Raw genomic sequence first — 25,723 nt, 5'->3', positions numbered from 1 at the left:
GGCCGTGATGGGTGGTGGGTGATGTGGAGCGAGGGGTGGGCGGGCGGGGGAGACGCAGGACACGGGGGTTCAAAAGACGAGCTCTTGGAATGCGCCCACTTCAAACGATGTCTTCGACTCGGAAGATTTGTGCGTCCTCCGTTGTGGATTTTTAAGGAGTCCACAAGGGATGATGGGGCGATGGTGGGGGGGTATGTGGGGTGCAGGAATGGTGGGAGAGAGGTTGATGGTGGTGATGGTGGAGTGGGGAGCGGTGGTGTAGCGGTTTGCGCACCGCGTTTACGGGCTCGGCCACCAGAGTCCTGGGCCTCCCCTAGGTCGACTCAGCCTCAAATGAGTACCTGGTGCGGTGTGTAAACATCGCCACCGGGGGAGACAAAGGCGGCCGGGCGTGGTTGCTGGCCACCCACCGCCTCGTGTGCCGTGCCGGCCTTCATAGGTGCTCCTCGCTAACAGCACTTGCCCCAACAGTCTGTTAAGGCTACACGGGGGATCTTTTTTCGTCTTTGGTGGCGGTTGTGATGGTGGTTGTAATGATGGCTTGTGGAGGGGGGGGGGGGTTGTGATGGGTGTTGGAGATGAAGGCGCTTGCCCGGGTGCACGCATCACGGGTTGTGGTTTTATTTCAATTCAAAGTTCCCTCCGCGAATCGCAGTTGGCGAGGATGGGTTTGTTTTACGCGTGGGATTGGGGGCGAGAATAACCAAATATAAAAAAAAAACTCGGACGAGATCGCATCGGTGGTAGCGGAACGCACACAGCACGACAGAGCTCAATTACTCTGTAACACAAATACAAATAGTCCCCCTACAGCCTTCACAGACTGTAGGGGCAAGTGCTGTTAGCGAGTAGCACCTGTGAAGGCCGGCACGGCACACGATGGGGTGGGTGGCGAGCAACCACGCCCGTCCGCCTTTGTCTCCCTCAGTGCCGATGTTTACACATCGCACCAGGTACTCATTTAAGTCTGAGTTGACATAGGGGAGACCCAGGACCGGTTCCAATACTCTAACACACACACACGAACTACAGACGCGTAGGGGCAAGATCGATGCACAGAGATGAGCTTGAAGCCTCCAACACGGTAATCAACATTTTATACAAATCACAGTACAGCTTAAGTATTATTATATATTACACAATACACTGGTTAACGGTTTCAACCACAGGCCAACGTTGACTCAACGTTGACTCAACGTTGGCATGTTTCCTGGTTATTTAATCATCCGGATGTTTTCCTATTAATTACTGGAGGAATCCGATGAGCAATCGAGCTCTTTTTCACAGATGTCCGGTAAAAAAAACGTCCTTTGTTTGCCAAACGAGAATATAAATGTTTTGGTTTATCCGCAAATCACCTCCGAGTAGGCGTCACTTGAAGGCATGGCATGTGTAGATTATGCGAAGTGGAGATTACGATTTTATTTTAATTTAACGCCAACTCGATCATCCCACCACTGTTTCGATTTAAAGCTTTCGCGACTGCAGGGATGCATCTTCTTGGTTCTTTCGGTAAAGTCACGTAGAATGTAAATAATACAATAATAAAAATAAAATATAACATAATTTATTATGTTATGTTTTAGGTTTATCATTTTATTATGTAATGTTTTATTTTTATTATTTTATTATTTCCATTCTACGTGACTTTACCGAAAGAACCAAGAAGATGCATCCCACCACTGTTTCGGCCTCGCCGCTGCTCGTCTGCTCTCCAACATCTCTGCCCGTGACGCGAACCTCCGATTAGGAATCAATACAATGGATGTGTTCGAGCGCGCCGTTACATCTCAGCCGTTGTGATTGATCGATGGCTGAATTACAATATTTTAAGGGAACCGCATCACGCGTTGCGTTTGGTGTGTTTCATTTAATAATTGTTCTATTGTTGATTTAATTACGTGTGTGTTTTTTTGTCTTCCTTTCTCATGTAATTATATAAAAACGTGAATAGAACAAAGGCGTGAGAGCCGTGGTCTATTATCCAATAGGCCGCAATGAGCACTGCGCAAGAGGGCCGACGAAAACTAAAGGGCCAACGAAAAATATTTTGTGACCGTATTTAATTTAATTTTTACGATTAAATAAAAACGTAGGCAAGATATCTTCTTGAATAAATATACGCATGTAGCAAGGATAGACACAGTGTACATACATACAAGAGGAGAAGTCATGTCGATGGTGGGGGGAGGGGGGGGTTTCCATAAGGTGAGAGAAATTAACACGGGAGATGTGTTCATTTGCAACATTGGTAACGCGTGAACCACAAGCGGAGTAACAGCGGAGGCAGTAGTGGCATGGAACAGCAGCGGGAGCAAATGCCAAAGGGCCCACAAGGATCTTAATGCGGCCCACGCTGCGGGGTTACAGATTCATCCTCCGACGACCGCTTCACGAATTTTTCGCGTTTTGAGTCAAGACTCTTTTTAAATCCTTTATATTAAGTTCGCTTGCTTGCTTGCTTGCGTGCTTGCGTGCGTGCTTGCTTGCTTACGACCGTGCAAATCTTTCGGTCGTTTTTTAACCCACTTCCCGTGATCCAATCGAGCTGACATTTTGCACACAGACTCGTTGTGCGTGACAATTTATTTTCGATAAAAATTTGTTCCCATAACTTTACACTTAAAAAAAAACAATTATATTTAATTACCAATTGCTTAATGGTGGCAGCCATCTCAAGCCAGAGGACGAGAGGACTCTAGCCGCCACGCATATTAAGGATTTATAGTGAAAAATTTAGTTTTAACGGGTTAATTTTTTTTAAATAAGCATCGTGACAAATTTAGCGGCCTCTAGTGGCTGAATGGTGCACGTGAAAGTGCTACCCGTACGTATTGTAACAACACCAACATAAAGCACTCTATTCGTCAATAACACTACCTTAAAAAGGAGAATATATAAAATGCGACGTTTCGGGCAACGACCCTTCTTTATAGCTTTCCACGCGATAACTCCGAACCTGCGGGTGTAACGCACACATCTCGACATGAGCATCGGGTTGTTAAAATCGATGTTTTTCATTCCTGGCAACCGATTTTTGTTTGTTTAAGGTAAATAACGGTTACCGGTTCGCCACCCATGTTGAGAGACGTCCAGCAACACACGTAATTGATAATTTCACGTTTTTTTTACAAATTTTTTTTGGAAAGTGAAATTCAGCCTGGATGTGTGTTGTTGAATCTCCGCTTGTTGAATCTAATTTTTTTTCCGGCGCGGCGCGTTGAAACAATGGGCCGAGTTTCTGACGTCTCCCCCCACGCCTCTCTCCGCCCAGCAGCAGCAGCGTAAACACCGCAGTCATCATCATCATCATCGGTCGATCGCGTGTGGTGAGGTTCAGGCGTGGGGTACTCCAACACCTCTTCCTAGACATCTGTTCGGCGCAGGAAGAGCAGACCAAATTGGCGTCCATGACCGCCTGCAGTGCCCCCCACTTCCGAGTGGAGTATGTACTGGTTATCGTTCGACAATCCCGTCCGAAACGATCAGATTTCGATTTAAAGCTTTCGTGACTGCAGGGATTCATCTTCTTGGTTCTTTCGGTAAAGTCACGTAGAAGGGAAGTAATAAAATAATAAAAATTAAACATTATAAAATAATTCTCGATTTAAAGCTTTCGTGACTGCAGGGATTCATCTTCTTGGTTCTTTCGGTAAAGTCACGTAGAAGGGAAATAATAAAATAATAAAAATAAAACATTTATTACTTGATATTTTTGTTACTTTATTATTTCCCTTCCACGTGACTTTACCGAAAGAACCAAGAAGACGAAACGATCAAGTTTCAACATTGCGGCCGTATCTAAAGTCGCGTTTGGGCTGGAGGAAAGAAAAACAAACTAACGCTCTCTAACCAGTGTCTCACCATTGTTAGGAATCATCAGCACAGCGTGGCCATAATTGCCGCCTCGTTTTCGACAAGCTACTCAAAACGAGTACAAACTGTTGCCACTTCAACTCTCATTATGCAACTTCGTGTGTACGATTCTCGAGAGAGACGCCGCTTGCCACGTAATGTTACGTAACAAGGGGGAGAGGGGAGGCTGGGAAGGAGGGGGAGGGGATGGATGGGTGGGTGCAGAAGGGTCGAGAGGAGGAGATTGGGGGCGGGTGGGTGGGGGAAGAAGAGGCGTGGACGGACGCATGGTTGGGTTGAGGGGGTCGGGGAGAAGGATGGTGAGGAAGGAGGGGGTGGGTGGATGGAGGAGGAGGGTGACGAGGATGAGGAGAAAGAGGAGATGAGTGGGTGGTGTGGGGGGGAGGATGGCGTGGAGGAGGAGGAGGAGGGGCGGTGAGTGGCGCCGTTTTGAGTTTCTGGAGAATGGACAGCTCAATGGTGGAGTTGCCTCCCCCTCCCCGCACACACACACGCATTGACCCCCCATCCCCACACACACATTGCCCCCACACACACACACAGTGCCCCCTCCCCACACGCACACACATTTCCCCCACACCCCACACACACGCATTTCCCCCTCCCCACACGCACACACACGCATTTCCCCCACACCCCACACACACACGCATTGCCCCCTCCCCACACACACACACGCATTGCCCCCTCCCCACACACACACGCATTGCCCCCTCCCCACACCCCCCCCCACACCCCACACGCATTGCCCCCTCCCCACACCCCCCACACGCATTTCCCCCCCCCACACCTCAGCGTGCACCCCTCGGCCTCGCACAGAGGCAAACGATACCCGTGTAGCCTATGCTGTGCTGTGCTGTTCGCGAGCACCTATTAAGGCAAACACGGCGCACGAGCGTGCTGGTGTCGTCGGTTGTCACCACCCCGGCCGCCTTTGTCTCCCCGGTGTTAACATTTAGCGCAAAAGGCACCAGCTACTCGTTTAATCTTGACGCTAAGCTTTCGTGACTGCAGGAATCCATACTCTTTGGTTCTTTCGGTAAATTATAGATTTTTATTTATTTTTATTTTTTTACCTACGTGACTTTACCGAAAAAACCTAAGAGTATCTTTCGGTAAAGTCACGTAGGCAGAAAAATTACAAAATAAAACAACAAATAATACATCACGACGTTTCGAGCGCAACACAAGCGGTCGTCCTGAGGCGGAATAAAATAATCCAGCAGTGCAACTGCTGAGCCAGCGAGAGAGCTGTTACAACAAGAGGTTATTCATGTGGTGATGGGCCTCATTTAAGGCTGAGTCGACCTACGAGGGAGGGGTGTGAGGGGGGTGGAGAGACCCAGAACCGATTCAGATGAACGCCACTTTATAATGTGAGCATCCGGCTGTAAATCGAATTCGCAACTCCGCGTCCGCAGGAGGAGCGCAGCGCACGGAACCACGAGGCCCCCCTCCGCTCCCCCCGCGTGCCACGCACTCCTCGCCCCCACCTCCTCCTACTCCTCCTCGCCCCGCGAGCCGGTGGTGCTGTACGGAGGACCTTTGTCTTTGTGGCGGCACGTGGAGACCGCGTGGTCGGGGTCGGGGGGTCTGGGCTGTAAATAAACTGGGCGAGCGCGCCCTCTGCTGCTGCTGCTGCTGCAGCTACCAATGACGATAGCAGCAGCAGCAGAGGCCATGATTAATCCACTGCTGGATGAAGGCATCTCCCAGCTGTGTGCCACTAATCCCATGGTACTCATACTCTTTTTTTCGGTAAAGTCACGTAGGTAAAAAAATAAAAAATTACTAAAAGTAATACTAGGAATAAAAGAAAATAAATTTCGATTTAAAGCTTTCGTGACTGCAGGGATTCATCTTCTTGGTTCTTTCGGTAAAGTCACGTAGAAGGGAAGTAATAATACAATAATAATAAAATAAAACACAACGCTACTTGCGTTGTGGCCGAAACGTCGTGAGAATGATTTTATGTTTTATTTTTTATTATTGTATTACTTCCCTTCTACGTGACTTTACCGAAAGAACCAAGAAGATAAAATAAAATAATAAAAATCACGACGTTTCGGAGGCAACACAAGTCTCCGTCATCAGGTGGGACCGTCACAGCTAGATTTGCTGTATCAAGTGAGGCAGAGATTCCAAGATGCAAGTTCTTCAATACAATACAATCCCATGGTCCTGCGAGGCAACAGCACCGACAACAGTCGCCATTCGCCACTGCAACAACGAAGGCAAAGATCTCCCGTGTAGCCTGAACAGACTGTTGGAGCAAGTGCTGTTTGCGAGCACCTATGAAGGTCGGTACGGTACACGATGGAGTGGGTGGGCCACAACACCATACACGCCCGGACGCCTTTGTCTACCCAGTAGAGATGTTTCTACACACACCAGACCAGGTACTCATTTGAGGCCGAGTCGACCTGGATGAGGCCCAGAACCGTTTTAGATAACCGTGAGTGGGAATCGAACCTGGGTCACCGGGTTCGTCAGCGCAGCGTGCTAACCACGACTCCACAGCACCCCCACACACACACACGAGATGGTTGCATTTCCAGCGTGCATCTCTCCTTCAATGCTTCCTTGCGCACTTTCTAGCCAGCGCGTGTTGCATCCTCTTAGTGAAGGACCGATACACGCCACGGCATGTCAGAGAGCAGTGGCAGTTTGCTTGCCGGCTGGGCTCCGAGTTTATGCGACCCCTTGTGTGATTGTTCCTCCACGCACACATTGAAGCTGGCGAGGGTTGTTTGCCCATACTTCACCACAAGGCCGTAATTATAATATATATTGGGGGACCCCCCCCCCCAATATTCAAAAATGCTGAAAATGTCCCCCCCCCCCCCAATATATTGCTATAACATAGATTTCTGTTTAATATGATTGTGGTCATTGTTGTACTTTATTAATCCCTAATCTCTGCCATTACATACAATGAAACAAGGTAAAAAAAGAAAACAGAGCAATGTAATAAATACAATACACTATTAGACATTATTTAAAAAAATAAAATAAAAAATCCATCCGAGGTGTTAGTGATTTTTTAAATATTTTAGGCAGGAAATTCGTTTTCAAATTTATATATTTTTTTCTGGGGAGGAAACCCCCAGACCCCCTGGAAGATTTGTTCCCCCCCAATGTTGACTCCATGGCTACGGCCTTGCTTCACCACGCTGGTCAGTGCGGGTTACAGAAAGCGAGTGCTTGAGAGGGTCATAGACCACGCGTAAGAATACAACAATGGCTTTTAGCTGCACTGCTGCCCCCTCTACTGGTCATCGCGCTTTGGGGGTCTGCGTGGTGGCTGGAATAACCCGCGGCACGCTGCGCCCTCCGCCGACAAGATTCGGTACCGAGCCAAATGCCCCCGTTCAACAAAGTGCTCACAAGGTCACTCGCTTTAGATGTCCTTTTCGCTTTCCCAGCTCGAAATGTTGTTGCGTATTTGTTAAAGTAAAAAAAAAATGGGATGGAAAGTTAATGGAATCATCAATATCGGCATCGTTTTAGCCATGGGCTCATCTGCCTCGGAATCGTGGCCTCCGCAAGCCGTTGCCATACCACACGGACCCGTAGTTGGTGGGCAGTGGCTTGCCCCCCCCGCCCCCCCGTCCCAAGACTCGTGTGTTTTTTCACAAGGGACATCCATTCTGTTTTTTTACACGTTTGAGCCAAACGAACTCTCCTGCCCCGGTCTCCCTTTGGGTCGCTTCATAGGAAAATTTGCTACCGCAATATGCTTTTCCTATTAAAAAAACATTTTCGATGATAAATCAGTGCTTTTGCACAGAATGGGGAATAAAAAGAACAGCACATGTTTGTTTTATTCACAAACGCAGGGATGAGGCCCAAATATGAATTTCAAATGCCGTTGCCAGGCCACATTAACACACACATAAGTCACATTTGCCACTGCCAGACAGCATTCAGTAACAGAAGCGATTGGTAAAGGTGCAGCCCTGCAATTACTCGCTTTACACCAATGCTAGCAGAAGGGCCTCCACTGGATAGAGCTCCACTTCAGGGTAACTGCGAAGGTGGGAGTACCCACACTTTACCCCACCACACACCCTCACAATCAACAGGAGAATTGACCCGAGCGCATTTTAGAAGTGTTGCCAGGACTAAAATGTTTCCTGCGAGTATTCTAGTACCCCGTTGGACCAGCTCAGATGCTTGGTTCGACAGATCGTTTACGGGCCGGTTTTGAGTGGCCGGTCTCGTGGGCGTAGACCCCATGAAAAAAAAGTCCTGGGTCATAACCAGACTGCGGTATTCCGTATTCCACACCCCCTGATTGAACGGAATTGCCACTTTAACGAACCGAGAAGCGTTTGTGGTCAATATTTCTTCAGGGTGGAACGGTGGCCCACTAGTTAACACATTGTTCTATAAACCCAGTTGACACGAGTTTGCTTCCCGGATCCTGATACGGGGCCCCAATGTCGTTCCAACCTCCTCTCTTCGTAGCCTGGCGCCTGGGCCCAGGGGCAGTTCAAGAGTCCCTGCACACCGCGGCAACTACATCGCTCACTGCCCCGCTGTCCAAACTCGAAATTAACCCTGGGCGTGGGGGACACATCTACCATCGCTTAGCCTTCGGATTCATATTCTTGGTTCTTTCGGTAAAGTCACGTAGATAGAAAATAAAAGATAATAAAATTTAATAAAATTGAAAATAACAAGCGGTCTTCATCAAGATCGCTTGTGTTGCGATCGAAACGTCGTGGGTTTTTTGCTTTATTTTTCAATTTATTTTCAATTTTGTTATCTTTTATTTTATATCTACGTGACTTTACCGAAATAACCAAGAATATTCATTCCTGCAGTCACGAAAGTTAAGCCTTCGGATACCGGCCTCGCGTGCAGCGGCCAGCACACCGAGTAAACACGACAACCCACGAACACCCTCTTCACGGCATGCCGCCGCGTCCACCGGTCATGGTTGCGGAAGGTCAACGTCAGTCAATAACCCTGCCGCACAGATCCTCGTCAAAGGATATTGGGGGGGGGGGGGGGAGAATTACAATCACACGCAAGACAGGAGTGGGGGCACGGACACGAGCGACAGACACGCAGGGAGGACACGACAAGGCGGCTCCCAAGTTTCATATACATCATGTTTATTTGTAGGAATTGAAGGTAATACTGTGAAGAACTGAAGCTCAGACCAATAGAGGTGTTAAGGAGGACTCGTTTCAAGGAGTACAGTGAGTGACCCACTAGAAAAATACAAATAGGAAAAACAGTAACCCCATGACCGACACGACTACAGAAAGGACAGCACTTGAAATTTAGGCTTGTTTATGTTTTCTGGTAAATAAATAATTCAACATAAATAAGCTTGTTTTTTTTTATTAAACACCCGCTGCCACTAATGTACTATAGCATATTGATAATTGTCAAACTCTCCCCAAAAAAGCCAACATGCACCATGCCCTATTATTCTTACTAGTACACAAAAACAAGCAAGCAGTCACAAGCATCATTTGGCCACTTTCAGAAACAGACCTCACAGTGGGTACATTTTAAACCAAACTTTCCCGTTCTAAATCGGTATAATAGTTTGCTATTTAACACACAAAAATTCCAACCCCAAAAGCTTCATTGTAATGAACATCAAGTATAAAAAAAATCATATATCCAAGGGAAATGATAAAGGTTATGCAATATAAGCTTAGTGTTGTGCTTTATGTACATATAGAAGTTGTATGGACTATTGAGCTAGAGAATTATTCAGTGGTACAGCTCTACGGGCAAAACGACTCCAAATTATAGTTGGCAGTCAAAATTAAGATCATTTAAATTGTCTATATGGCCAATAGAAAACGCACGGATTAAACCCTCGCAAGATGAGAACACGTTTACTACTCTGGCATTCACAAGCGGGCGAGGAGTAAATGCTGGGTTGGATTTCAAGACGAGGTTCGAGTCTGCAGACGTGGTGGCACGTGAATGTTCTCATGGCGTTGTCACAACCTCGGCACAAGATAGTTTCACATTTGAGGCCGAATTATACAAATCGGGGGATAAGAAACCACAACCAATAATTTCATTAAACTTGTATTCTTCTCCCCAGTTAATTTGCACATCAAAATTCAAGTTTATTCAAGGAGATGACAAAAAACCCCACCTCCAACAGCAACAAAAACGATTATGGCCATATTATTGGGGGGGGGGGGGAGGAGGGGTGCAGAGACACTGGGAGGGCAATTCATTCCCGACAATTTAATCCACGCGGCGAGGGTGAAGTGCATGGACGACAAAAACTGGGCACAGAACGCCTCCAACCCCACTAGGGTGGCCACGTTGGGATGTTGGTGCCTCAATTACGAAGAAGCGCAGACCGTCGACACACGGCGACGGGCAGCACGGGATTATACACACTCGTTAAGACGCCGATCAAGCACAAACAAGGACCCAGGCGATGTTGTCATTTTAGGCAAGATAAGGTCATTTTGCCGTCTTGCCCAAGGCACAGGTGGACACGCAGCGTATTGGGTAACAATAAACCTTGCACGCGTTACACATCTTACACGCCCTGAAACCTTGAATGCGGTACACACTCGTTACTCGAATGAACTCCCGGCTTCAGCGGCTCAATGTGTCCTGCGATAGACGTCTATAGAAGGTAATCCGTGCAAGATGTTCGCCGAAGCAAGAGAGCGTAACACTGAAACCGAAGCACCATAGTTCCTGAAAGGTGGGCCCCACGTGCAAACACCAGGGGGGACAGCTCATCAAAAGAGACCCCAATTCTTACCACAGAGGGGTTTGCGTGAAACAGACAAAAAATTCTCCCGACTTTTGAAATTCGAAATGAAACTTTCAACCTTAAATAAACACACGAAAATACTGCGTAGCATAATAAGACAACGGTATGTAAATTTTAACAAATGGCAAAAAAAACAGTCGTAATAAGAACGAATCTATTGCGCGAAGCCAGCAGCGATCGCGGACATCAATACCACAGCCTGCACACTGCTGTAACAGAAGGCTCCCTTTTGAGATGCAAACAATCAAATGTGAATTTTTTTTTTTACTATTTTTTATTTTACCAGGTAAGGCCACCGGAGGAGCTGGATAGCTCTTTCCAAAGCGACCTGACCACAAACGATAGCCCAATGAAGTGGCTTTTTATATGGGAATTTATTGCAGCCAAATACTCAAAACGCATGTTTCTAAATGTGGAGGAAAAATAAACCGGAAGACCCGGAGAAAAATCCACACGACCACAGGGAGAACATGCAAACTCCAAATATACAGCAGGCGTCAGGGTTGAGATCGAACCTACGACCTCCTGTATACCAGGCGAGGTAGTTAACATCTCGCTACGGTGGCGCTCATATATAGTCAGAAAGCATGCAATTAAATGTTAACATCCACACGCATCCCCTCTCCTCTCCCTTCTATCCGCCACACCCGACCTAACAAGACAAGTTATTTTGGTTAACAAACTGACACTGCTGTGTGGGTCTGCACACCGCAGTTGTCTTATGTACACCATTTTACACCAACTCACTTTAATATCTGTAGCTGCACTTGTTTACAAAACACTCACTTTCACCCCGACACAAAAGTAGGAGGGCAATTTCAGTTTGTCATGTTTCTGTAAGCCCATTAAACCCAACTCGACAACTAAGCCCTTGTAACGTGGCAGGTAAAAACATTATTATTCCTGCACAATGCAAAATCTGCAAAAAACTAAACGCACTTCGAGAACCACGCTCCCCCCTTGCTCATTAAATCTGCAAGCAGTTCCGTTGATTCGTGTGAATTGGCAAAGTCGGGCAAGGTTTACATCGTCATGGTGATAATAATGCCACTTTTTTTTTTCAAAATACGCAGATATTTACAGAGCGGCTCCACCCTACCTACCTAAGTCATCCACGGTATTGCCAAAATGTAGCAGAGATGTGCTCTGCTACATTCTTCCTAAAATATAAAGTATACCCTCTAATGCATTGCTGAAAACATTCACCGAAAAACTTTTTTGTTCTTAACTTTGGTTTGTTTTATGAAGGAAAGTCGTTTTTTTTTCTTAGAAAGGCGCAATAAGTGACGTGGCATCTTGCGTTCAACTCGCCTTAAAGTCGGCGACAGCCCAAGACGGACACCGACGGAAAAAAAAATCCCCAACGTTTGTTTACAAAGAGTTAACACTCTGACGAGCGTGCAGCCGTCAGCAGCGAAGCGAGAAATATTTTCTTCAGCTTCGATGAAAAGTAAAGGCAGTAGTGTGACCTGAAGCCACGAAAGTACATCCGTCGGTCCTGCCAGCCAACTACATAACATTGCATTTGTAGGTTTACCAACGACCTGCATGGCTAGCCATCCACCCAGCTGTCTAATGATACGTCATCTACATCTATTATATTCAAGTTTACCCTCGCATAAAAAAAAGAAATATACCGTGTGTGACTTCAAGCTTTCAAGTCAATAACGGGGACGAGGTGTCATGCTTTAAAGAGAAATGGCAGTCGTGCCTCGATGCCACCGAATGGAAGGACAGATAACTGTTCTGTGTTCTGCAAATCACTTATTGCACCTTTTAAGTGTCAGGGGTGGCACTAGTAGATGTCATCGATTTATTTGGGGGGGGTCCAGGAAAGCTGGTTAGAGTTGGTAATGGGGCAAAAACGGCCGTACGTACACACACACACACATCACCGTGCTGGCGACATGTGCGACAGCTTAACAGTTGAATGTATATCTACGTCTGGACTCCCAATTTGACATCCTAGTACCATCCCCAAGACTGGAGACCTGTACCAGCAGAAGTAGTAATAGTCATCGACTAAAGAGATGGCTCGATTGTGCTATCCCCAGAGAGAGCCTGAGTGCACGTCCGACGATTGTAGTTACACTTCCGCTAATGGCAGTCAAGAGCGCGTGTGTGTGCGCGTGTGCGTGTGTGCGTCTGTGCGTGTGTGCATGTGTTGCGTGTGTGCACGCGTGTGTGCGCGTGTGTGTGCTCGCATGTGTGCGTGTGTGCACGCGTGCACTTGAAAAGGATTTGCCGTGCACGGCGTGGGCCGTCAACTTATTCCAAAATCCTCGCGTCGCACGGAGGTGCGCGATCACTCCAAAATAACTCTCACGAGCGAGCATCGTAGAGAGCGACTCGAAACACTGCACCGTCCCACGCGACGTGCCAATAGCGGTGTTAGCGGCAGTGTGGGATTTGCTCCCGACTCTGCATCCTGAGACAAATCAACGATGAGAAAAAATAAAAGTCCTGACCGATCGCAAAGCTCGCGTCAAGTAGGGCCGTGCCGACATGCAGCCTGCAAGGCGTCGGAGGTCTACGGATCGCATAGACAGGCAGCGCGGCAGTAGAGCAAGTAGGTTGCTCACCTAACTGTGCGGGGGAAGGGGGGTAGGGCGAGTTATCGCCACGCATGGGTGGGTGTTCTCCGGGCACAATGGTTTCCCTCCCACGTGCGCACAAAACAAAAATACTCGAGAAGTACAGTCTAACGTCCCTAAGCAGGGTCCTCTCTTGAAAATGAATATTGCTTGAAGGACTTGGGCTTTCCTTGGCAAGTCGTCACATTATTATTATTATCCACCGCCGGTCACGCATCACGTGATTTGAATAAAAATTTGTAAAGCCTATCGGAGACTCCAAGTTAAAATGTTCACACCGTACATCAATAGAGACTTAATTATTATTTTAATTCCCACCCCACCCCACCCCCAAAACTGAGAAGGGCAATTATAAATTCATTTAAGTGCTCCGTTTGCAACCGCGCCAAGCTCGCAACGTGTACTGAAAACTGACCAATCGAAAGTCCTGCCGTTAACTCTCGCAGCGCTGTAATTGCACAGGAAGGCCATCTCAAGTGCTCGTTTTCCCCATTCCCAAGTGGGCCACAAATTATTTCTACAGAGACCCGAAGTCGTGCTGCTGCTCACAACAATTCCTTTAAAGTGGCTCACCGCATTTCCTCCGCACACTTTTGGCAAATGAAAGCGTGAGTATTTCCAACGGACAGCTTTACAGAAACTTACGAAAACTGCCACCGGCACCGATAAACGTTAAGTGCGAGACTCCCTGTGCAGGCCTTGATAAACTGGACACGTTACTAACCGGCGAGTCGATCCCCCACACACCCCCTCAATTTCGATTTAAAGCTTTCGTGACTGCAGGGATTCATCTTCTTGGTTCTTTCGGTAAAGTCACGTAGTAGGGAAGTAATAAAATAATAAAAATAAAACATAATTAAACAATTCTCACGACGTTTTGGCCACAACGCAAGAAGACAGAGTCATTCAGACGCTGTCTTATCGACAGACCTGTTCTTCACCTGAGGACGGCTGCTGGCGTTGTGGCCGAAACGTCGTGAGAATTGTTTTATTTTTATTATTTTATTACTTCCCTACTACGTGACTTTACCGAAAGAACCAAGAAGATGAACCCCCTCAATTGTTTCATCGAATGCGCAGAGTGCAGGTTAACCTCCGATTAGCACCGTTGGCTATGTATGGTGCTCGCAAGATGTTTGACGTACGTACGTACGTACAAGCTGAACGCGGTGGGGGGGTGGGGGACTGATCAGAAAAATCTAGAAGGCTATTCCAACTCGATTCTCGACCAGCAAGCACCTGCGCTCCCCATCCCCAAAACCGTTTCAAAGCTGCACCCTCGGAAAACGATTTCTGTCACCACCGTGAAGTCGAACGCCGCAGTTACCCTTCTTGTCCGTGGTCATCTTTCAAGGTGGCCCACTTGCCTGGGGAATAAGAAGGCAACTGCCCATTTCATTGGGCGACTGCAAAACTTAACGAAGAGGTGATATGGTCGGTTATTTGCAAAAAAAGGCACAAATGATTTTGCTTGACGCCGTAAGTGCATTACACTCAATTTACGGGGGGAAAAAAAACACTTAACTAAAACCTTACGCTTAACGATGAAAACCAAGAAAATAATAAAACTACCAGCAGAAACGATGCTCTTCTTAGTGTTAGTCACTGCAGACAAAGATGCCCGAATTGCATCCCAACATTTTTGTTTTAGTTGGCCTGTCCCCAAAACACCCACCATTATTACACACACAACACTACTCTCCAAGTTATCTTCTCCGCTGCGCACGGGGTACTTTGCGGCTCATACTGCTGGTGTTTATTGCCCTGCCGTAAAAAAGAAAAGGAAAAAAAATGGGGGCGAGCCTGGGGTAGTGCTTACGATTCATCCCCACGACCCGAGCTCGCTTGTGCCCTCGGGCTTTGACTCGCAGGAGCCAAGCGGACCTGGGCCGCCACCGCTGCCCCCCCGCTCGGACTCAGCGGTTCTCCGCGCCTCGCGGGCAACCATCCCCTTTCTCCGCCTCGCTCGGTTCCTTCACCATCTCCTCCTCCTCCTCTTCACCGCTGCCGCTGCCACCACGGCACGGCTTCGCTCCGTCGGAGTGGCCCGGGCCCGCCGCGTCCACCACGACGGTGCCGGGGTCGCGTAGGAAGAGCACGATGACGGTGATGTTGTCGCCGGAGCCGGCGTCACGAGCGGCCGTGACAAGACGCTGCGCCAGGCCGGCGGGCCGGCAGCCTTCGTCCTCCGCCGTGCCGGCATCCCGGCTCTTGCGCAGGTGAGCGGCGGCCACGGCGACGGCCTCGTCGGGCCGCACCGTGTCGAAGAAGCCGTCGCACGCGAGTAGCAGGTAGTCCTCCGTGCCGTCGAGACGCACCGACGCACTCTCGGCGTCGCCGCAGATGTACGGCTTGTAGTCCGCGTCGCCTGCGCATGGAGGTGGAGACGCGCCCACAGGTAGAATTACTTGAGGGTTTCTTTGTGATGTTTGTGTTGCACCGCCGTTATTTTGAGTCGAACGTCGTTTCGCACGTGTTTTTCACGTGCCAATTGATCATTTTATTTGGAACGCTGGCAGTAATCGATTGAGAAATTCTTTCCCCCAAATGTAATCATGTTTGTTTCATGTACTTTGTTTTAATATTAGATGCTTAGCGCAGGCCTATTAGTATCTAGCAAAAAATATGATGATGATGATGATGATAACAACCACCCCTTTGGTTGATCAACCTTGGATTAAGGCCTCTCCATGCCCTGTTGGTCACAGGGGTTGTTTGACCATACTTCACCGAAACAGGTTGTTAAAGGAGGGCCGTGGACCGGTTAACGTTAGCCACGGCAGTGCGCGACCCACTGCGCCACCGCTCCCACACACGACAGATGCAAATTGAAAAGAAACGCGAATCACGAACACACAATTCGATGCAGGTATAGTGAGAGCATCGGAATCTATTTTTCCATCGATGCATCATTGCAGACTTAGTATTTAGTAATAGGTTTTTACCCTTTCAACTGGTACAAAAACTGACACCTTTATACAAGGCATCATGTTTGCAATAACCACAACACAAGCAGTCAAAATGTTTATTTTTGTTTGCATTTTGACTGCTTGTGTTGTGGTTATTGCAAACATGATGCCTTGTATAAAGGTGTCAGTTTTTGTACCAGTTAAAAGGGTAAAAACCTATTAGTATATTTTGCCACTGGTAAAGGAGGTCGCATAGTGACTTAGTATTTGTTTATGTATCTGCCAGTGAAACATTTCTGTTTGGTGTCTCCGTGCGGGAGCCAACGCCGAACTCACCGATAGCCCTGGACACAGAGAGGGTGCCATTGACTCGCCAGGCCCCGAACCACACCACGCACCCTCCTAGCGCTTCAATTCGCTTCTTCTCGTCCTGCACACAAACCACAAATGGGGCAAACCCCCACACGGCGGTGAGACCTGCGACAACACCGTGCGCAAGAGGTCACAACCCCGGATCAAACGCAACCGATCCCAGCCGCCCCAAGCGAATGGACGGACTGATCCGCAGGAATGCTCCGCTGGTGGTGTGTCCAGTTCACTGTGGGTGCTAACAAACAAAAATAGAATCTACCTGTAGGCGGATACAAAGTCAATGGTTTCATAGCTTCATTGCGAGTGTTCATAGCCATCCCCCCCATCTCTCATTCCAATTCTGTCACTTCCATGGTTCCTACCCACTGCAATCAGGGTCATCGTTCTCGTAAACTCCAGTCTCTCACTATCGTTCTGTTACCTCAAGGTCACTCTTTTGTGGCTACTACAACGGTTACCAGGGTCAATGTTCTTCTTGGGGCGAGGCCATACGCCAGGCCATCGTGAATCGATGCAGACCCAATCTGTCAGTGGGATCGACTCGCTAACAGACTCGCCCACATGAACGCTCTGCTGGGAGGCGTGTCAAGCTTCTCGCGAGTACTAAATAAACTAAATTAAGCCTTTCCCTCGAAGGGATCCAAAGTGCATTGCTTCACATAGTTTTAGCGCACGGGTTCACCGATTCATTGCACTGTTGTTCAGTTGCTTCCGTGTCGCGCTTTCACAGCCACTACCACAACTACAAATATTATTCTCAAATTTCATGCCTCTGGTGATGTGGTAATGTCAAAGACTCGTGCTATCAAACCGATTCCTCTCGACTCTACGATGCTCAAACGATAGATTGTGAATACATCTCTTGTTCCTTCATTGCTAGAGAGCGGCCTAACCTTAGAACCATCGTCCCTTTCCTATAACCTTGCTCAATTTTACGCTCGGAAACTCTTATCCTTTATACCATCGTTGACAGAGCGTTGCAATCAGCTCATGTCCAGATGCTGGGAACATGAGAGATGGCGACACCTGGGGAAGACCATCGCCAAGCAGTGGATTGATCATGGCCGATGAGGAGGATAGATTATCATGAGTGTTCTTAGTCACTGGCCGCCTTGCGTTGCAGGCCAGCAGGCCTGGAACTCGCTATCGGTGATGAATATTAAAAAAGGGCACTCGAAGCAAAACGCGGTGATGTAAGCAGAGTACGCCGTGAGCGCGTACGCAAGTCATGCACAAGCACGTGTGTACAGTGCTTGCGTAGGCTGGTAATCGAGCTGAGGTCCGGAGTAGACAGGATATGGGTGGCAGCAGATGAAGAGGGGGTGGCGGGCTTGAGTGGTAACATTAGCCCTGTTACACTAAATGCCAATATAAATAAGGGCTGTTTAGTTAGCAAAAACAAAGGCTGGCAGCCTTCCATTGCGCGCTGTTAAATGCTGACGGTGCACCAAAAACTGCATCCCAGACGGCAAGTAACTCGTCGATTCAAAACTTTTATCCTCAACGGTAGACGTTTTCCTTTCAGAGCAGGGTTGTACAATATGCATAACGAACCGTCGTGGCGAATCGGGTTCTAAATAATAACATATATTTTTTAAACACGTGCCAATTGATGCATTGTTAGATGCATGGTCACCACCCACCGAGCAGAGGAAGCACATTTATAAACACGCAACTCTTCTAACCTAGGTTATCACAAGTGACCAAATATTCATACATTGTGAGCTCTACTGAACAGTTCTGCCTCGCATTTTCTACTGAACCGGCTAAGCGTCTGTGAAGTCTCGAACATCGTGCAACAGCAGCGGATACCAAGCCTACGGACTCCTGAGTGGGCGAGTGGGCGAGTGGATGGATAGACGAGTTCCAGACGGATGGGACCGCTGACCACGAAGCTGCCAAGGCCAAATCTCGCTGTCCCGAGTGTGCGGAAACGATCAGGGTCAAAAGAGCTGCTGAACGAAGATGGCGACGATTAACAATGGATTATACCCGGCACACACGTGTGGGTTTGTGTGTGTGTGTGTACCGGCACACACGTGTGGGTCTGTGTGTGTGTGTGTACCGGCACACACGTGTGGGTTTGTGTGTGTGTACTGGCACACACGTGTGGGTCTGTGTGTGTGTACCGGCACACACGTGTGGGTCTGTGTGTGTGTGTGTACTGGCACACACGTGTGGGTCTGTGTGTGTGTGTGTGTACCGGCACACACGTGTGGGTTTGTGTGTGTGTGTACCGGCACACACGTGTGGGTCTGTGTGTGTGTGTGTACCGGCACACACGTGTGGGTCTGTGTGTGTGTGTGTACCGGCACACACGTGTGGGTCTGTGTGTGTGTACCGGCACACACGTGTGGGTCTGTGTGTGTGTGTGTGTACCGGCACACACGTGTGGGTTTGTGTGTGTGTACTGGCACACACGTGTGGGTTTGTGTGTGTGTTTGTGTGTGTGTACTGGCACACACGTGTGGGTTTGGGTCTGTGTGTGTGTACTGGCACACACGTGTGGGTTTGTGTGTGTGTGTGTACTGGCACACACGTGTGGGTTTGTGTGTGTGTGTGTACTGGCACACACGTGTGGGTTTGTGTGTGTGTGTGTACTGGCACACACATGTGGGTTTGTGTGTGTGTGTACTGGCACACACGTGTGGGTTTGTGTGTGTGTGTGTACTGGCACACACGTGTGGGTCTGTGTGTGTGTGTGTGTACTGGCACACACGTGTGGGTCTGTGTGTGTGTACTGGCACACACGTGTGGGTTTGTGTGTGTGTGTACTGGCACACACGTGTGGGTTTGTGTGTGTGTGTACTGGCACACACGTGTGGGTTTGTGTGTGTGTGTACTGGCACACACGTGTGGGTTTGTGTGTGTGTGTACTGGCACACACGTGTGGGTTTGTGTGTGTGTATACTGGCACACACGTGTGGGTTTGTGCATGTGTACCGGCACACACACGTCCATCAGATAGCATGGACCAAATTGATGTCGACACACGTATACGAATGTGCACAGCTTGTAATCAAATCTTTTGTTTAATTGGGCAGCCAGTGAAGGACATCACGAATGGTCGGTGTGATGTGGTCGCATTTCCCTTTTTGCACAATCAGACGTGCGGCCGAGTTCGGAGGTCAACCGCCGAAAGAGACTACGCCGTGCCGGCAGACCGTCAGCAGAGCGAATGCACAACGCGAAACTTGACGATGTCGGTTGAGCGGTGTCACCTCTCGCTCGGGCTTGTGCGGAGTCATGATCTCGACGGGGCAGCCGTCCCTGACAAGCAGGGCTTGCGAGTCCCCGAGCCACGCCACGTGCAGCATGTCCCCGCGCACCAGCGCCACCACGCCCGTCGTGCCGCTGCGCAGGTTCTGGGCGCCACGCAAAAGAAATCCACGGTTTCATCCCAATGGCGTTCACGGGACGAGGAATCACGCAGCGGCACAACGTTTCGTGTAGGTCAACGGCCCACGGAAAAAAAATACTACAGAGCTGCATCCGAGATTCCCGACAGTGACCCAATCCGTCAGGCTCAAATGCGAACGGACGTTTAACAAGCATCGGGCCACCGTTGGTCGCGCGACACCGGTGGCGGCGGGTGGCGGTTACCTCTCGGACGGCCTTCTGCACAAAGTTGCGGTCGGTGAGGCTGAAGGCTTCCCGGAGAGCACGAGCCGGGTCCCGCGCCAGCATCTCCTGCTGCAAGAGGTTCACGTGCAGGTGCGTGGCCGCGTACACTGCCGCCTCCACCCCGCCGTGGCCGTCAAACACGGCGAGGTACGTCTGCTGCTGCTGCTGCTCCTCCGCGTCCTGCACGCGCGGCGGGCCGGGGCACGGGTGCAGCGTGTTGCAATAACACAGACGCGACGCGGCTCATCAACGACATCCCCCCGAGGCTCACGAGACACTCGGTGCATGGCACGTGCGAGAACGGATTGTTTATACAATTCACACGATGCCCGATTTGAAAATCCCGGCCATAGCCCTGCGCAGCAAGTGATGTCTGAACAAGCTATTAGTTAACTCGGCCATTCTTTAGTTTAGCACGGTCGGCCAAGTACGGTGCGAAAGAAGAAGGTCCAACCCGCACTGACGAGCGTGGGTGAAATATGGTCAATGAAATGGCCATGACCGACAGGGTACGGGGAGAGGCTTCCAGCAGCGGATTGACAATAAGAATTGTGATACATGTTGTAATTTATGAACCATTACGAGGCCCCTCCAAAATTCACAAACATGCACCGACCATCATGAAGAATGATAAAACAACCCCCAAATATGAACAGCAAATTTTAGATGTAGGTTAACGGCACATATGAAAACTGTAGTACAAACAGGACCGACATTTTAAAAAAATCGATTTTTGATTCGAATCCGAACCAATGAATGACGATAACTCGTCATTCGTTATATTATTAGTGCGAATCATTGCGATAGCCATTGAATATCTATCCAGAGCTGAGCTGCAGTGTACCGACGTAAATTTGGATTGCTGAACATGTCAAGTACTTTGAGAATTACCTTCAAAGCCTCTTAATAAAGCTAATTACGCAATATTCTTTATGTTTACAAATGTATGTTTATATCTGGGAAACAACCAAATTGGGCGTGTTTACATTGGCATAAAATATTAAAGAAGCCAGTGATTTGCATCTCAAATGCATGATTAGCACATACATGAAGACTGCATTGGCGTGGCTTAATTTATTTGAGCCTATTAAGTAATAAAAACGGCCATTATTGAGAAACTAAAATATTAACCATTGGCAAGCCAGATCGGTAATGCCACTTTGATCACTTATTGCTCAACCACTTTCAATATTTTTTCTTCATCGTGTATTCCACACTGATTTTTTGCAACATCAAGAGAATTAAAAAAAAATTTAACAGCCAAATTCTCCATTATGTCAGTAACAGTTTTAAGCCAATTGATAAACAATGTTCAGCCCTTGACCAATCGACTGGTGGATGAAGGCCTTTCCAATGCCATGCCAAGAATCAATCCGAATGGCACAAACCACACGAGGCAGCTAACGTAGACGATGGAGAAAACTCACTTCCAGGCCCAACAGGGCATTCAAGTCGGGCAGCACGACGTGCCGGTCTTCCATCTTGCGCCGGCTGTTCTTGACGGCGTGCAGTGACGTTTGGAAATGGCGTGCCGATGTGCGCAATGGTGGGAGGTCGTCCAGCCAGGCTTCGCACACCTCCCGCACGCAGTTGCACACCACGCGCGCGAGCTTGTACGCGTCATACTCTGCAAGGGAAGAAATTCGCGAGAGGGCGCTTTGTTAACCAGAAAAAATAACGAAAAGAAACAAAGACTATGGCGGTGGTGGCACAGTGCAATTATTGGCTTAGACTTTCAAGAACTAAATGGCTGGCCAAACCGCTGAGCTGGCATTAATGAGATCCTGGATTCAAATCTAGGAAAACCGCCTGAGATTAAAATGGGTTTCTCAAATTTAGCGAGATTATGATCTCAGCCCGGTCAACCAGTGAGTGCACTTAGGAAACAATGTTACATTTAGTTATAGATTTAATTGGCCAAATCTCTAGCTCCGATAATTTAAATATGAGTTTGTCATGTGGCAAACATTACACTCTTATATGGCAGAGCAGCTGCGAAAGAGCTGCCCCCCTGTGTGGAGCAGAGGTCACTTAAAAGGGCATCTCTGAGATAGCTTTGCGATATTCACTTCCGTGGAATGTTCTCGGACATGAAAAGGTTGCAGTTCTCTGCGAGACATCCGATTGATAATTTCTTCTCATTACTTTGCTGCCAATAGCACAATTAGGATAAAAATTGGGGAAAAGAAGAAGTGTGAAAAGCGGTTATCTAATGATTGACGAGCCTTGAAGTTAATTAACGTTCAGACAAAAAGTCCAAGAACGGTATGCAACTACACATTTTATCCAAAAGCACTGTTGACTTTGTTACGCTTCCGTTTGCTATGCTCCTTTATTCGAACTAAGTTGCGCATTTTTCCGCGAACATTTTCTGCAAAAATAAAATCAGCAATCTTGTGACTCTGCCAACAGTAGGAAGAAATTAATGTGCGTTTTTCACTAATTATAGCCCAATCGGCCACATCCTGAATGCAGAAACGCATCATTACTCAATTTGCGGATCCTCTGCGGACTGCAAGACAGCTTTGCCTCAAATTATAAGAGACCAGGAAAGATGGATGCACTGCAAGCTTACACACGTGCGCTCACTGCAAGCTTCACATACACTTGGGGGAGGCTCTCCACAGGCCTCGCTTACCCACCACAAGACACAAGGTCTTTTAGCTGGGGAGACGAATGTTGCAATTTGCTCCATGTCAGTCACCGGTTCAATTGAACCTCGGCGCTGGCTACAAGCAAAGTGGGCGCAATTACCAAGGTTTGCCGTGGGAATTTTTCACGATCATCAGGGGCCCGTGCCGAGACCGTCGAATTTGCTGCAGATGAAAACCCCTTTCATGTCCCTCTACCGCAAGCGGCAAGACGGGAGCCCGGAATTTCGGATGCGGCAGAGCAAATCGATACGTCTACGAGAATGACCCGCCTGTTTAATATCATCATTATTATTGTATTGTATCGGTCGAGTTAAAGATGATTTCTTTAACCAGATGAGAACTCAAGAAACCAGGGTTGTCTCATTTGGCAAAGTGAGCTGGGTCACCAAAAAATAAGTTAAACTAATAACGTACAGCAATGAGGCAGACAGATAGGAGCAAAAAAAAAAAAAAGAAAACCTCACATGGGATATTTAAAATATTTGCACAACCATAAAATCACTGTTAAATAATACATTCCCTGTAGCGCAAGTAAAATTGGGCAGATCATTTTTTTTATACTGATCATAGTAACATTACATTTAAGTTAAAGAAATATTAATAAAAAATACGGTGACCATTGTACGAATATGTAAATTGATAACGATGTCAACCCATTACTGCTCGGGTTGCCGTACTAGGGTATATCGTACAGAATAGGCCCACGAGAATTGTACTATAATTTTTGCAAAATATAATAATAGTGATTATCTTTACTCACATGATTCTTCTCCAAGTGTTTTATAGCCCAACAAAATATTTATTAAAAAACAGAAAATGCCATAATTATGATAAAAAAAACAATTATCCATTAAATTAGTACTTTGGAAATTGCTTGAAGGCCTAATAGACGGGAAAATGGTTATCTCACATTATAATTTTTGTAGTCATTCGATTTTTTTAAATTATTCCTTGCATCACGAAGTGGCACAAATTGTCAAGGCGCAGCAACACGAAGACCTACGGCAGCTCACGTCGAGCGAACCGTAACGGAAGCACGTTCACGTAACCTGCACTCCGACCTCTCAAGTACAGCTAAGAGCCGACACGAGACCACCTGAGGACGGCTGCTTGCGTTGTGGCCGAAACGTCGTGAGAATTGTATTTTATTATGTTTTATTATTTTATTATTTCCCTTCTACGTGACTTGACCGACAGAACCAAGAAGGTCTAAATATACCGTCAAAGTTACAGGACACCAATATCGCAAACGGAAAAAAAGGAAAAAAAAAAAATCGCCCCCCGGTTTGTGCCGGGGGCCCGTCGCGAGCGACGCGTTCACGTACGCCGGGGCTCTCCCTCTCCGTCGCACTCCCTGGCCTCGCGCTGGTGAGGGCTGAGGTCCTGCTGCGGCACCCTCTCAGCTGCAGCGCGAGCGATCGCCAGCGCCAGCGCAAACGGCGCTTTGCTGCAAGCGACACGAACACACGGAGCTGCGTTAACGACAACGTCGCATTGGATGTGGGGCACCGAGTGGTTTTTCAGCGAATTCATTACAAACAATACGGATCCCAGCTAAAAGAACAATTATATCGATTCTCGCACATTCCGATACAATGCATCCATGGTGGCGAGCATGGGAAGCTATTTCCACTTCTGTTTTCAATACGTCGTCGCACACACCGGCCCGCACAGTTAGATATGTTCGTTGCACGCGTAATAATCACGGTCTGGCACACCAGATGGCGCTGTGCTGAGATCATGCACGTGCAGTACTTCATATGAACCTTATGGCAGGACCCAGAGGTCCCACAAGCCCCCGGCTCTCGCATGAACCGCGTTGCGACGTCATTTTATGTCTGCTGAAGGCGAACCATACAGCAACCTATTCCTCTCGACGAGCTCTACACGATGCGCTAATCAAAGATTCAAAGTTTTGTTTCTTCTGCGCATCCGTCCAAGCGACGCTTGATCCGCGCCAGGTGGGTCGCGGCGATTATGTGGTGCGGTGGGACCAGTCGCCAAAAATAAATCAATTACGATTTTGACTTCCGTTTATTCGGGACCCCGGGATCCCGCCATGAGGTTCATATGCATAAAAGACACATGTACTGTACATAAATAAGAACACTATCAGAAGTGTGTACAATATACTTAAGTAGAGCATCACAACATCAAATTGCCCAAAAGCTATTTATTTCTCAGGTGGAAACTCAACCACTGCCATCATTTTATGCTACTGTGCATTTTGCTTGACTTGAATTTGCGGTATTTTTTAAATGGGACTTTGTACTAATAAAATATCTAACTGCATTCTTACTCGGTGTGTTAACAATACAGATCCAATGAATTCTAGTTCTTATAAGCACGATAAACGCACTGAATCACTCACGCAAGAATAAATTATTTTCAATGTGTATACGTTGTGTATAAACACTGGGTTCACGTGCCACTACTGGATGCTACATTTGCCACGGTTAACACAATCCAATCTATCCTCCAAATAAAATCTCAACTCCGAATCGGTTTATCGAATCGATAAACCGCACATGCACTGCAAACTAGCTGAGAAACACAATGGATACCGTTTTCAAACAAACTTGATTATTGCTTCCAATGTCTGAGCATTGAGATGGCAGGAATCTACAGTCACAAGTGAAACTTGGCAAGAACTGTTAAAAAAAAAACCCACAAGCCTCCCCTGACCATATGAAACAAAAACTGAAAGCGAATCGTTTGGCGTATTTTTTATGCTAAACATAGGCCTCGCTTAATTTTCAGGTCTCAAAGGCCGTTTGGCAAGGATGTGATTCTGTTAGAGAGAGAGAGAGAAAGCGTAAAAGGTTACAGTGCAACAGTAATAAAAAGCATGCTGGCAGCGCCCGTGGCAGGATGCACGTTTTTCCGTGCAGCTGGAAAAGGCTTCTAACGGTACCACCC

General features: G+C 47.7%; 1 protein-coding gene across 1 annotated transcript in view; it reads right to left on the bottom strand.

Annotated features, from left to right (window-relative positions):
* Positions 1-9,220: 9,220 nt before the first annotated feature.
* Positions 9,221-25,723, bottom strand: part of PPM1F (protein phosphatase, Mg2+/Mn2+ dependent 1F) — a 40,441-nt gene continuing 23,938 nt past the window's right edge. Inside the window, exons 2-7 of the mRNA XM_078857707.1 lie at positions 24,130-24,251; positions 21,578-21,777; positions 20,130-20,330; positions 19,748-19,891; positions 16,491-16,584; positions 9,221-15,613 (exon numbers count right to left, since the gene is read on the bottom strand). Of these exons, the coding sequence (XP_078713833.1) occupies positions 15,162-15,613; positions 16,491-16,584; positions 19,748-19,891; positions 20,130-20,330; positions 21,578-21,777; positions 24,130-24,251 (1,213 nt within the window). The 3' untranslated portion in view covers positions 9,221-15,161. The remainder of the gene's footprint in view (positions 15,614-16,490; positions 16,585-19,747; positions 19,892-20,129; positions 20,331-21,577; positions 21,778-24,129; positions 24,252-25,723) is intronic.

Source organism: Lampetra fluviatilis, chromosome 6 (assembly GCF_964198595.1).
Source record: "Lampetra fluviatilis chromosome 6, kcLamFluv1.1, whole genome shotgun sequence".
Classification (NCBI taxonomy): Eukaryota; Metazoa; Chordata; class Hyperoartia; order Petromyzontiformes; family Petromyzontidae; genus Lampetra; species Lampetra fluviatilis.
The sequence above is the reverse complement of the archived record's forward strand: the minus strand, read 5'-3'. Positions and strand labels throughout refer to the sequence as shown.